The sequence below is a fragment of the Panthera onca genome, chromosome D1 (genome assembly GCF_046562875.1).
Source record: "Panthera onca isolate mPanOnc1 chromosome D1, mPanOnc1 haplotype 2, whole genome shotgun sequence".
NCBI lineage: Eukaryota > Metazoa > Chordata > Mammalia > Carnivora > Felidae > Panthera > Panthera onca.
Window position 1 is genome coordinate 33849932 of NC_138348.1, and position 14438 is coordinate 33864369.

Here is a 14438-nt window from a genome sequence, read left to right on the forward strand (position 1 = left end):
AAAAATAATTTCATGTAGTATATTGATTCAATGCCCTAATGTAACTGCCATGTAAGAAAATAAATGAGCAATTCACAAATTGCTTATTTGTAACAGCGTAAGACAGTCAGCAGAATTTGTAGAGCCAATGTCATTGACTGATTTGGAATCTACATAATAAAGGTTTATGTACCTTTCAAGAATGGTAACCTGAAAAATGGAGTCAATCTATTTCAAAGGAGCAAATCTTCCTTAAATTGGCATTACAACTTCTTACGAGAGTTTAGAAGGAATCTTTAATGATCCTTCGTAATTAATAATCCACGTAAGAATAAAAATGGTTGGAGAAACCACTGTCTCTTCCCCAAACTTCCTAGATGAAAAACACAATATTGATGCCAATAGCCACACATCTTAGAAAGATAAAATTGGATATATTTTTAAGTGCATTTTTAATCTTCAGCTTTGAAAACTGAGACTTTTATTCTTTGGCTAGACTTGTCACTGAAATCTAAGCTTACCATATTTAGCTTTGTAATCTTAAAATAGATAAAGAAAAAAAATAATGGGAAAAAACTTCATTTCTTCTGAATTTTACAGAATGGATGAAACTGTGGTTGTTTTTCAGTCAGAAAGAAGTCAGGGTATGTGCACAGAAAAAGCTGAAATAAGACCTGCAAAGCAGGCACTTTTGCTTAGGTAGGAAAGTCTCTACATCCCCTCAACCATACCCCAAACATTGCTTCCACAATTATCTTTGCCATCAGATTTTTCTGGCCACTCAATCCCCCTATTCTCAATGAAAAGTGGGGAAAGTCTGGCTCATACTATTTGTTAGAAAGATTAGATTTAGCCTGATGTGGGGGCACCTGGCTGGCTGAGTCAGTAGAGGGCGTGGCTCTTGATCTCAGGGTTGTGAGTTCAAGCCTCATGTAAGGCATAGAGATTATTTAAAAAAATAATCATTTAAAAAATAAATTAGGCCGACTATATTCACCTGGTAATGTTGAGTGGCATGGACACTGACAAAATAATTATAAAGCATTTGAGGCAGTGTGAATACCACATGGGGTTAGCCATCCATATATATAACAGTTATATTTTGTGGGGATCATTTAATAGGTATCATTAAATTTTGCTTTTCAACTAATAATTTAGGAAGTTTTCCCTCCTGAAAAACGGAAAGCAGAGAAACTGCTTTTTCCACACACAGAGAGAATTAAGATGGAAATAAATATTCTGAGGAAGTCAATATAGGCATATGTCTGGAAATTTGCCCCCTTCTTTCTTAAAGAAAGATGTAACACAGCATCCACACAGTTTACTCTCTCGTGTACTCAAGACTCACTTGGATCCAGCTGGATGTAGAACCAGTTTTATTTAGGGAGAATCCTGCTGGGGCACAAAGTGGGATCATCATATAAAACAGTGAGATTCGATGGATAAGCTGCTTCTCCCTGAGAGTAGATTTTAATTATACAAGAAATTGGATTTTATCCTAAATATGAGTCTCTTTTTTTATCAACGTATCTGCTTTCATTTTCCTTTCCTGAAAAAAAAGATGCCTTAATGTGGATGTTGCTAGAACATAGTGGCTATAATACTTGTGTTTTCTAGAAAGAAAACCATCAAATGTGGTTGTGGATGTAGTTTTTCAGATGAATCCAGATGGCATTGAAGACATCACCGTTGCAAATGCATACATCTTAGGTAGTAGGAACCTCGTTTGACCAATGATTCTAGCTAAAGCTAAATCAATCTTCCAGTTAGACAACTCTTGGCACATTTCAATTTGAATAGCAATGCCTGTAGAGAAATTCACACATTTCTATCAAAAGCCGGGTTTTTTAGGCCATTCCTAAAACGTTCTCTCCTAAGTGACTGAAAATACCAGAAAGAATAAGATGATGACTTATTCTCTGGATGAAATCTACAATTATTCCTAAAACCTGTTATAATATAGTGATTTGGGGGAAAATGTAGTGGAAATACCTTATGACCATAGTAGGACTGAGCTGGGCATATCTCAGAGAGTAAGTATGCATACGTGCACCCCCCCCCCCCACACACACACACAAACACACACACAAGCACACACACCATACCCTGGGCCTATGTTTACCTGCCTCCAATTGACAAACTTATCAGCTCAACCATATTAGTTACACAACTCTTCAGGCAACCTAAATTTTCAATTTTGAGCATCAAGTTGAGAGAACATGGGCAATTTGGTAGCCTATTGTTGCCAGTTGGCTACACTGTCCCTGTATGTCCTCCTTTCTTGGCATGAACTTTATCTGTGCTAAAATTCCTATCCTAAGGAGATTTTGATGGTGATTGGTGGAGTCAGCCCAAGTGTGAAAAAAAGAAAATGCTTCTGTGTGAAAAACATTTACTGCTTTCATAAGAACAAATCAACCTTCCTCTCCCCTCTGTTTCTAGAACAAAGCATTATTAGAATCAGTACGGGATTCCATCTGTACTTTTCATGTGCAAATGCCTTGATGATGACAATGAGCTTATCAGAGAACAAATAGCCAAAACTTTTTAAGAGTGTAACAAGGGCTTGCAAGAATAGGAAACTATTGCCTTCAGAGCTAAAGAATGAGCAATCCCTTCTCCCCAAACACACTCCAACTTATAGTGAAAAAACAAGCAGGATTAAATTGAACATGCAAATTATAGGAAAAATACCGTATCACACAATTTATTGAGTGAAAGAGGTTCCTTTCCATTCCGTTCTAAAACAGATTGTGCTAACAGCCATTCTGGAAGAAAGTGCAGCGTTCAGAAGTTGTATTTCATCATGCAGTCACTCAGCAGCATTTTATCGAAAAGTGCGTGCACAGACTCAGACAACTGCAAACTATTTCAGCTATAGTCTCGATAAATTTTTCACACACTGGACTGGGAAAGTGCTTCAGCTTTGAACAACTTGTCAAGGCAGACTGCATGCACATATATGTTAGTCATTTGCTTGAAAAGACAACGATTTAGAATATGAAAATAGATAAGCAGCATTCATGTAATACAGAATTCCTGAGAATAGTGTGTGCTATATAAATCTTTGTGAAATAATTTGTATTCCTATGAAAACCATGATATAAAACATGTCTCTCAACGAAAGCAGAGTGACTTAAAACTCACATACTGTGAGGGGCTGTCAATATTTTGCTGTCAACAACCATAAAAGCATAGCTAGTTTCTACTGCATTGTTTCACAAAAGGAGGATTTCAGGTAACTTTTTCGGTGATTCTCTCATTTTCTATTCGTCTTGAAAATTACCAAAGGCAGCAACCTAAATCAATGTATTATAATTTTTTATTGAAAATGCCTTTCTCTTTTCATTTTCTTTCTCTCTAGGCAATCAATACGATTTTAAACACTGATGGTGGTAGTATAAAAATAACTCAGAGCAGAAAGAATTCTCAAGGGCATGACTACCACTATTCTTTGCTCGACAGTAAGACAAATATTTTTGTCTTGTGTCCCTAATTTGGGAAAGACATAAGTGTCAGGTTCATTTATGTCTTCAATAGGCATACAGAACATTTATCCTCAGGCATGGTATACATTCAACTAGCAAAATAAAAGGAAATGCTGCAGATACTACAAACATGGAGGAGTTTAAAACTCCTTTGTGCAGTTAGTGGAACTAGTTGTTATGATTAGCAGGTGGCATAAACAGAACCCCCGAGGAATCTGAATGTAAGAGTCCTTGGCAATAAGGGCTTGGGAGGGAAGTTTAGAGTCTTCCTTTTGCCCAGAATCAGAGGGCAAGTGGGGAAGTGTTCATTTTTGACAAGAACAAACCAACGAACAACTATAATCTGTCAGCTTTTTCCTGGAATAAAAGAAGAAAAAGTAAAAAAAAAAAACCCAAAAAACAAAAAAAAACATTTTCAGGGTTAGAATGATAGCAAATAGTTTTCCAGTAAGAGAAACTTTATAATTTTCTTACTAGAGATACTCTAGCATATATACAAAGCAGCTTTATTTCCATTGTCTTTAATCTGGCTTTATACATTTTGGAAACAACCGTGCTTTATTTGGAAAGCAATCAGAAAAAACTGGAAAATTTTATTGGGAAAAAATTGGAAAATTTTTAATTGGAAAAAAACCCTAATTGGACAAATAATAATCACACAATACATATATATGACTATATATATGTATATAAATGTGTGAGTATGTAATTCGTCACCCCATTCCCAGGGGAGGAAGACTGAGATCAGTTTTGATTTTTTTCGCAAGGAAAGGTGTCTTGATTTCTCCCACACATTCCCTTACTTCAACTCTCCTCTTTCTTCCCCACCTGCTCCCAGAGCTTACACCTCCGCCAGACTTTTGTTACTTGAGGTTTCATCATTCCCATTGCATCTGTCTGTGAACAATAACACTCACAGAGTTGACACCGAAATAGCAACTCCACAACAAAGCAAAACCATGTCTGTCATTGTTGATTTGATCTTAGTTTTAGAGAGTTTTCAAAAATCAACCAAATCAATCTATCAAAGAAACAGTAACAGAAAACTCCCTTTACTGATGAAAAGGAAATAAAACAAAAAATACATGTGTGTGTATTTACAAATAATATAAATTTATATTCATGCATTGTTTTCATTAGCTCATGAACAAAAGTGCACATTGTTAGAAAAGCTTAACGTGTTGCAAAGCATCTGGCTTCTGATTTCCTGAATAAATAAGTCACGATGGCATACCATGTAACTGATCTCAGAGCTGCACAAAATGTAACTTGCATTACATATTGCCAAGGTGCAAAAATACAAGGAAAACCAACATATTTACAGCATTTCAAGTTATTCTGTTATTCTGTGAGAGTTGTTATAATAAACTAGGGAGGAAAATTAAACATACTATAAAACAGCCCTCCACGGTAAAATATGGATGAGTGGTATTCTAAATGATATGAGAATAAACACCCATATTTTATAAGTATGTGGCTCTACTGAAATTTAATTTAAAAAAAAGGCAGTGAAACTTGTTCTGTCAGTGATACAACACATTTGAATGTAGCAACATTTGAATGTAGCCAATGCAATAGAGTATGTTTCAGTGAATGATATTCTTTTTAGAATCTTAGATTTTTGGTTTGACTAATAAAGGTGTGCAACTCTTCGACTGCATAGTCAATGTAAAGCAGCATAAATTCCTTGTAGCACAGATCCATAAACTCAGAAAAAAAATTCCCCAAACTTATAAGCTGAAGGGACATGGAATTCTGGCAGCAAAGGCAATAACTGATGTAAGTCATTTCTTATAAGTATCTCAACTCACCTAAGTTTCCAAAGTCAGATTAGTATGTGACTGAAGAGCAGGTGATACTGTAAGCATGCCTGGCTTATGAACGTTTACATGGAAAACTGTTGCTAGAAACCTCACCATCACCCTTCCTATCACACTGCAGCTGACGGAAGGTAGAGGTCTCCAAACACACAACTCCCTGAGGCTGGTTCTGAGAATTAGATCCCGGCTTCCTGCAATGTCAATCTAACCATTTAGATGTCATGAGTCATTTTTTTTTTTCTTCCCTAGAAGCCTGGATATTCCAAATCTCAGAGATGGCTGTGATGCATTTCCAAGTAACATATCATATGTATGGTTTGCCAGGTATGCCTTCCTCCTGGATCCCCCCTAGAATTTAAGGTTGCTATCATTCCCACCATTGGTACTGCCCTTCAGGTATTAACTAAGGCCATTCATGGTGAACAGGATGACCACTTTTTCTCCGTTGTTGTTGCAAATGTTCTAGTTCAGCCTCATACATCATCTCTTGGACCAAGTACTTCTCCCGTCGTATTCGGTCATACAGGTTCTTTGGTACATCCGGAATCAGGTATGCGATGAATGACTTGATCCCAAAAACAAGGTGCTGCAAATTTAAGAGGAGAAAGTACACTTTTCAATGATTCTGGAATGCCAATTATAGAACAGATTGTGAACAATGTTGCATTTGCCTTACAATCAAGCATCAGAACTCAGAGTGTACTATCTAGAATATTAATATTTTCAGAAATTATATTGGTGGGTGCCTGGGTGCTACAGTCGGTTAAACATCCAACTCTTGATTTCGGCTCAGGTCATGATCTCACAGTTTGTGAGTTCCAGCCCCGCATCAGGCTCTGCACTGACAGGGCAGAACCTACTTGCGATTCTGTCTCTCCTTCTCTCTTCCCCTCCCCTACTTGTGCTGGTACACACACACACACACACACACACACACACACACTCTCTCTCTCTCTCTCTCTCTCTCTCAAAATAAGTAAACCTAAAAAATTTTAAAGAAATTATATTGGAACAACTATACTGTTGCCTTCCATCACATAAGTATCAGGAGAAAAGAGAATTCTTTCCTCTTTTAGGTGCCACATGTTAAAAATCACTTTATAAACACTGAATGAATCTTAAGTTCACATCTATAAAATCCTTATATACTATGCAATCCTATTATAACATGCATTGATATATAGAGATGAGAAAGATCACATCCAGGAAAACTCAGGTCTGATAGATCATAATCACATTGTATAAGCCACATAGAAAACAGTCTGCCCATGACTGCATTCTGTGAGACTGTGGACTCAATCTCCAGAACATGCATTTCATAGATTTTCTACTCTAGTAAGTTCAAATATTGTAAAATATTTTGTCTCTATTACATAATTCCTTTATGATAAACATGTATTAATTTTTAAAAATAGACTGCCAAAAGTATTGTATATAAAAAAGACAGGACCAAAAACCAAAAGGTAATAAGCCTGTGGTCCAAAGTTCAGAGGCTGAATGAAACTGCCTATGTCTGAACCATCCTCTGACCCTTATTAGCTGTGTAACCTTTTGCAAATCACCTACGCTCTCTGTGTCTAATCTCTAAAATGGTGACAGGAATGATATCCCTTAATGGTTATTATGAGGATTAAATGAGCAGATATATGTGAAGGGCTTAAAGAAGGGCTTGGTGCAATAGAAGCACCACTTAAATATCATCTCCTATTATAATAACTGCATCCTTTTTCTTTTCCCATGGAGAAGAGTAGACCTTTCAGTTGCTCAGAAAAGAAAATCTGATACTGATAGAGTTAGGATGATGTGTGGAAAAAAAGAATTTACCTACAGGACTTTGTGACAACCTTCTCGTTATGTGGAAAAGAGGAATTCAAGGTACTTTTAACTGGGTTTACGTCAGTGCCTCAGGAAATTGCACTGCACAGTAGGTCACAGTAAAGCCTGTCGTATTCACCATAGAAAAGTAGATCGGGAGTTTCTTTCCTGATCATATATTTGGTATGCACATAAATATCCAGCAATGGGTCTCAAAAGTATAGAAATAAAAATCAAAAACATTTGTTATAATTTAAAACAGTGAAGAATATGCTCCGAGTCCTATACAATGGTAATAAATGAAGCTATAAACGGATTCACATAGAGAGAATGATTCAGTATTTTAAAAAATCTATTTTTTAAAAGGCTAAAGTTTACCATTTATCAAAGCAGCCTTGTAACCAGTTACAGATGATAATTTTCTTAAACTGACAGAGTGTATCTTAAACAAAAAACCTGCAGCAAATATATTTTTAAAAAATCTGAAGTATTTCCATTAAATTTAGAAACAAGATACAATTGCTCACACCATTGCTATTCAATATCTTACTGAAATTTCCAGCAACACAGTAAGGAAAGCAGGAGAAATGGGCATAAACCTCACAAGTGAAGAGACAAAGCTGTCCTTATTTGCGACTTGTATTATTACTTGAAAAGGCTATCCAACAGATTTAACAGACAGAAGGTTAGAACCAATGAAAGACTTAAACAAGGAACATTGCACATGTTAGAAAAGACCATTAGAATTCCAACAGAAATCAATCAAATCATAATGGAGGCTAAGACAGTGTTTATAACAGCAATAAAAATATCTACAAAGTTTCTGGAAATAAAAAGGAATGAACAAGCAAGAGAATATTTCAAGACTCTATTAAAGTATGTAAGAAATGGTTTGAATAAATTTCATGTTGATTAATGAATCAGCACAGATTTTGTAAATAAGTCAACATGTGTTTTCTATAAATGCAATTCTAACCATAATCCTTGCATGATATTTGAGGGACCTGAAAAATGGCTTCTGAAATGTATATAAATGATGGATAACTCTAAAGAGCTAGGGCAATTTTTAAAAATAAAAGCAAACTTGGGGCGCCTGGGTGGCTCAATATGTTGGGCGTCCAACTTCAGCTCAGGTCATAATCTCTCAGTCCGTTAATTTGAGCCCCACTTCGGACTCTGTGCTGACAGCTCAGAGCCTGGAGCCTGCTTCAGATTCTGTTCCCTCTCTCTCTGCCCCTCCCCTGCTTGTACTTTGTCTCTCAAAAAAAAAAAAAAAAAAAAAAAAAAAAGCAAACTTGGCAGGGGTAGGAAGTGGCTGGCTTTATCAGATATGAAGATATATTCCAAAGCCAGGGCATTTAAATAGTGTGATAAGGAACAGGAATAGACAAATGGAGTAATGAAATCAGAACATTGTGGCCGGGGACACACCTACTATAGGAAATTGGAATATTACAGAGGTGGATTTACAAATCAATGGTTAAATAATATATTATTTAAACAGCAGTATAAAAATTATATTGAATGAGAAAAATAAGCTTTTCCCTTAGTCTCTATAAAATGTCCAGATATCTTTAACACATGTGATAGGTAAGATTATATAATTAATAGTAAAATACGTAGTAGAATATATTTTTGAGCTGGAGATAAGACAATTTCCTAAGTAAACTACACACAAAAAAAGCAAAAACGTTAAAAGGAAAACAATGAAGGACCTGATGACATCAAAATTAAACATTACTTGTTTATAGATAAAATTAATAGGTTATGGACAAGAAAAAGATATCTTGTATATTTATAACTGGTGAAGACTAATATGTAGAACACGTAAGAAAATCTTGAAATTTGGCAACAAATAAACTAGAAATTCAGCCAAAAATAGATCAAGGTTATAAGTTCACAAAAAAGGAAACCAGAATGGTTTTGTAGTACTAAAAGTTGATGACGTGAGTTAACAGCTTAAAACAAACAAACAAACAAAATTAAAACAAAATGTTACCTCTTATTCAATTGAAAAATATTAGAAATTCACATTATATGAAAATCTGGTGAAAATCTAAGGGAACTTTGGAGCGTAATCTGTCAGTATTATGTGAAATTAAACAATTTCCAAACCTGAGTATAATGTTCCTGAAAAACCCTTAAGTATGTTTAGAAGGTAGTATGTCCAATATTTATAAGAGATTTATAGAGGTAGAGAGATTATTACAAGCCCAAGTACCCACCCACAGGGGAATATGGTATTTAAAACCAATGAACTATCATACATAAGTAGACTGAAGAAATTATCTAAATATGGATTGACCTCATAGAAAGATCTCTGTCTAGGTCTAAAAAAAGTAAACTGGGTAAGAGACAAAAATAAGTTATTGCATAATACCATTGAAGTAATTTTGAAAAAAAGAACACTTAAAACAATACTATATATACATATGTGTATGTTCAAATAAACACGTGGGAAAATTTCTACTGAAGAAAAAAGAGTGGGTGCTTTTGGAGTGGGTGGGTAATGGAATTAGTAATGAGGAATAAAGAAGAAAAAATAAAGAGGGAATCATTTGTTTCCATGATGACAGGTTGCTGTAAATTGAGGCATTTGACTAAGACTGTTCACTTGAGTTCCAAAAGAAGATGAAGAAAAAAGTGTACATTAAAAACACGCACAATAACAAGAAGACTTTTTAGAATCATTGGGTTGGAAATATGCCTTAACCTCTCTTATGTTACCTGTAATAAAGTGAAACGTCACACTTCATCAGGAGACACTTTTATAAGCTTATGGAATCATTAGGTAAATAGAATTTCATCCTGGATTAAACCTTAGAGGTAAGCATTTCGTTTTATGGATGAAGGATGTTTCACTACAAAATTTGACATATTTTTTGGAGATCAGTGGAGAGGTATATCTGCCTTTAAAAAAACTTTTTCCAAAAGTCTTATGTATGTCTTTTTTTCCTCTCCATAAAAAAACAGATACATTCAGTTTTTCCATGGAACTTAATGGTACCTTAGAGAATCGATACTCTATATTCCAACACTAAATTCTCCACGGCATCAAGCTTCTTATATGCTAAGGAAGGCAACAATACTGTAGCTTCTCCAAAATTTCTTCACAGGACTACAGTCTAATATTATTACATGACTCTGATAATCAAAATCTATGCACATTTTATGAAAGTGTTCTCGGGCATTATTTATTGAATTCTGCAATGTCCCTTATACAAACACACATATGGTCAACTGTAATTAAGTTGTTAGAAAATATGTTTCTTATTCCCAATGAATAAGTATAGATTCTCTCATCACATGATGAAAACCATCCTTTCCTTTTAAAATATGGTTACTAACAGGCTCAAACCTAAGTTTTCAGTTGAACTGTTAATAGCTTCTTTTATCTTAGTTTTCTGGCATAAATACCCACTGACCTACCTTCTTACATTATTCAGCTTTTGCTTTTTTGCACTTCTTATAGCAGTTTCACTGTATCTGAATCTTTTACTGGGATATACACAAGTCCTTTTTTGGAAGTCAGTGATGAGCTGACTTCAAAGGGCCAACTCATTTATCAGTAGGAAAAGGGTTTACTGATAGTAATTTCATCAGCCTGTGACTAACCTCAAACACAATAATGAAGGCCAATCGTGCAGCGAGGATATGCCAGTATTGTAAGGTGAACTCATAGGGTTTAGAACTCCACGGGGGACCTCTGTAGTCCCGGTACCTAAAATCCACAAGACAAACAAGGTGAGGAATAGAGACCAAAGCATGGAGGCCCCAAATGCTGTAATTTACCAAAACTCCAAAATGACAGCTGAAATGGCCTCATTAGCATGTAGAGGGAGGAGATGGAATGATAAAAGCAAGAAGAAAAGATAGCTATAATTTACAAGTATGTACCTGCAATAACCAGATTTTCCCACACCAAGCTCACTCAGGTCAAAGAAGGATAGGCTGTTGTTGACATATCCCTTTAAACAACTGGGGAAAAAAGAAAAGTATCACATGATTCAGAGATCTATAAATTTCTGGTCCAATTCTTTCATTACACATGACAGGATTCAATAAGTCCTATTAATCCTCTAACTTCCATTATTATGTACGTTTACGTTAATGAGACAAACTCTTGTCCACTGTTTTTTTTTTATTTTTTTCTTTTAACATTTATTTATTATTGAGAGACAGGGTGAGACAGAGCATGAGCATGGGAAGGGCAGAGAGAAGACGAGACACGGAATACAAAGCAGACTCCAGGCTCTGAGCTGTCAGCACAGAACCCGACGCAGGGCTCAAACTTAAAAACCGCAAGATCATGACCTGAGTCAAAGTCAAACTGTTAACGGACTGAGCACCCAGGCACCCCTCCACTGTTTTTCCCTATTCATTTGGATTACATTTATTAAGCGCTGACTGTGCACTAAGCATTGTGCTAATTACTTCCTATGTGTTAAAACTCTATAAATATATGTTTTATACATGCAAATCACACTATCTGGCTAATTATTAATTATAATTATAATTAAGCAGCCAATAGAACAGCATGTGTATTTGTGATTTAACTTATTCAACATATATTTATTGAGGACCTATAATTTGTTAGAAAAATTCCTAGATGATTGGTATTTGACAATGAACAAAACAAGTAGAAATTCCTATCCTGATGGTGAGGTATTAAATTGTAGTCAGAGTTAAGTTTTACAGTAACCTTAGAACATGTACATTATCAATTCCATCATATAAAGAACTAAGTTTTACAGAGACTAACTTCCTCCAAGTCTTCCTCCAGCTAACCTTTAAATTTTTTAAAAAATTACTAGGATCTCAAGAATCTTTTTGCATGAATGTGTATGCATTGCTATTCACACATTATAAATTAAAATAAATTTAGAAAATATTTATCTATTAATTCATTTAAGATAATTTATCAAATTCATTACAAATTGATATAAACAGCACATTTTTAAAGGAAAATAGTGATAAGTTCCAAAAAATATAGTAAGAAGAATGACATTGTTTTACATGTTTGCAAATCCTTTGATGTCTGTCTTACTGGAATACAGCTACATTCTCACATCTGTTTCTGCATTAAATCTATTGCAGAACGGTGTTTTAGTTGAAGAGTAAGTAGAGAATCCGGCCTTACATAGATAAGTAGTTGAAACAAAGGATATTTTAATAGCACTTCGAATAATTGTTGATAGTTTTCATGGATATTACACCAAAGTTCTACCTGTGCCATTTCTTAAAGTTTAATTGCAACGTGGAGTCTTAAAGTATCAATAAACTTTTTATATGGATTTTACATTAAAATCCACAGGTCTATCTTGTGTTTTGAAGTCATATTTTATCTATGCATAATTTTGTAACCTTAAATATGGGTCATCTGGGAAATATTTGTTTCTTGAATTATGCAGATCTTCCAGATATTGTTATATTTTTACTATAGACTACGAAAAGCATAATTGTTAATATCACCATTGATTTTTATCAAGAAAAATCTGTAAGTACCGGGAAACTTTCAAGGTCAGTGGTAGATAAAATTATCTAAAATTTTGATTTTCACTTTAAAACCTGAACTTTATTAATGGCAACAAATATGTCAGTTATTTTTCTTAAAATGACACGCTACTTTTGTCCATTTTCTAGAAGAGTGTCTCCTACATACGCCAGTCTGAATAACCATAGTTTATCTGGAAATCATTATATCACAATAAGAGCATTCTGTGTAGTTTGCAAATCCAACAATCATGCAAGTGGTTTACTCTGAGATGAGCATCACCACACTTTAGCATATAGGAGAAGTGCTTTATCACACTTTGCATTTTGTCACATGGAATACTGAAAAGACATTTATTCCAGGCGGGGGTTTAATAAATGTAATAATTATTGTTTCATCAAGGACATTCTGAATTTGCTTACTGGCATTTTCTAAAATGGTGCTTATACAAAGGAATACAGTCATTGCTGTTTTTGGTACCACTGCCTTCAGTTACGCAAAGCCACAAGAGCATTTTATCCACTATCGCTTTCGTATCATCTGTACTAATGTCATTATAGCAAACAAACTAAGAATATCTTAGTATTATTATGAAAACAGTATCGGCCTTGTGGACTCTGAAGGACACACATGTTGAAAATCACTGCCCAGAACAAACGGCCGTTCAAACCTGGATTCAAATGTACATCTATCTCACTGTAAACCCTGAATTCTGAAGGACTGCACTGGTTTTACTCCCTTGCCTGTCCATCCCAGACCCCATGATTTGTCATTTTAACCACTCTCTTGCCAATACCCTCCTCTCCACAGCCATTTTTCCTTTTGCTATCTTGGTCTGAAAAATTCTGATCTGAATGAATCTACTCCAGCTTAGCTGCTAAGCATACCTAGAAAAAATTAAATAACAGGATGGTCTTAGGAATGTGCAGTTTCAACCTCGTATAAGCCCTCTACATCTCTTCTTAAAGTTATTCTACATCTAGTCACTGAATATGGAGATGTCTGGTGCTATCTGCATGAAAGGCAGGACTGGAAATGAATACACAGCAGATAACCAACCACTTTCATTTTCACCTGCCACTAGATGGAAGCAAAGACAGTAGCAAACAACACTTCTAAGGAAGAGGGTTCCCAAACATGCCTACATATTATAAACCCTTAAAATCCACTTCTAGACTATTTTAAATTAAGAAAAACTTTTTTTGGCTTTTCACTATTCATGCTAAAAGCAGCTTATTTATATTGTCTTTTACAGTTCATAAAATGTTACTTTAGACACTATTTCTTTATTAAGGGTCCAGATTGATGATTGTGCCTGGATCAAGGCGACCCTTCTGGATAAGGGTCCAGATTGATGATACTGTAAAAGGCAGTAAGAATTTCAATCTAGGGTGTTTGCTTTTAAGTTAAAGTCCCTTGACATGACTCCAAAATACAAAATAAGATTTTATGTCTTTATTACTTCTCTTTGAAAAACTGAGATGTTTATGTTCAGAAAAGCGTCTCAGTGTTCTGAGAAAATATCGGTTCATCAGTAGAGCTAAGGGTTGATTTCATCGTAAACCAGAGCTCAGCATCTTGGGGCACATGCCCTGCATCTACATGAGACGCATGCTCAAACCTGCCCCTGAGGTAGGACTGAAGTGGCTTCTCCTATCATTGCTTTATCTCCCATAACTTCTTCCACTTGTAAGGCTAATCTGCAGCTGAAACTCCCATTTCTATTCCCCATGGCTAGTGCTCTCTGACATTCTTTCCTAATACTTGCTTTCAAGAAGGAAAGATGTGAAAAACACATTTCCCCTAAAACAGTGGTTGTAAAATGGGTGATTTTGTTCTTCA

General features: G+C 35.2%; 1 protein-coding gene across 3 annotated transcripts in view; it reads right to left on the reverse strand.

Annotated features, from left to right (window-relative positions):
• Positions 1-354: 354 nt before the first annotated feature.
• Positions 355-14438, reverse strand: part of ANO3 (anoctamin 3) — a 420829-nt gene continuing 406745 nt past the window's right edge. For all 3 annotated transcript variants that reach the window (XM_060606231.3, XM_060606232.3, XM_060606233.3), the window contains 3 exons: positions 11000-11080; positions 10718-10823; positions 355-5873 (listed from right to left, as the gene is read on the reverse strand). In XM_060606231.3, the coding sequence (XP_060462214.1) occupies positions 5691-5873; positions 10718-10823; positions 11000-11080 (370 nt within the window). In that variant the 3' untranslated portion in view covers positions 355-5690. The remainder of the gene's footprint in view (positions 5874-10717; positions 10824-10999; positions 11081-14438) is intronic.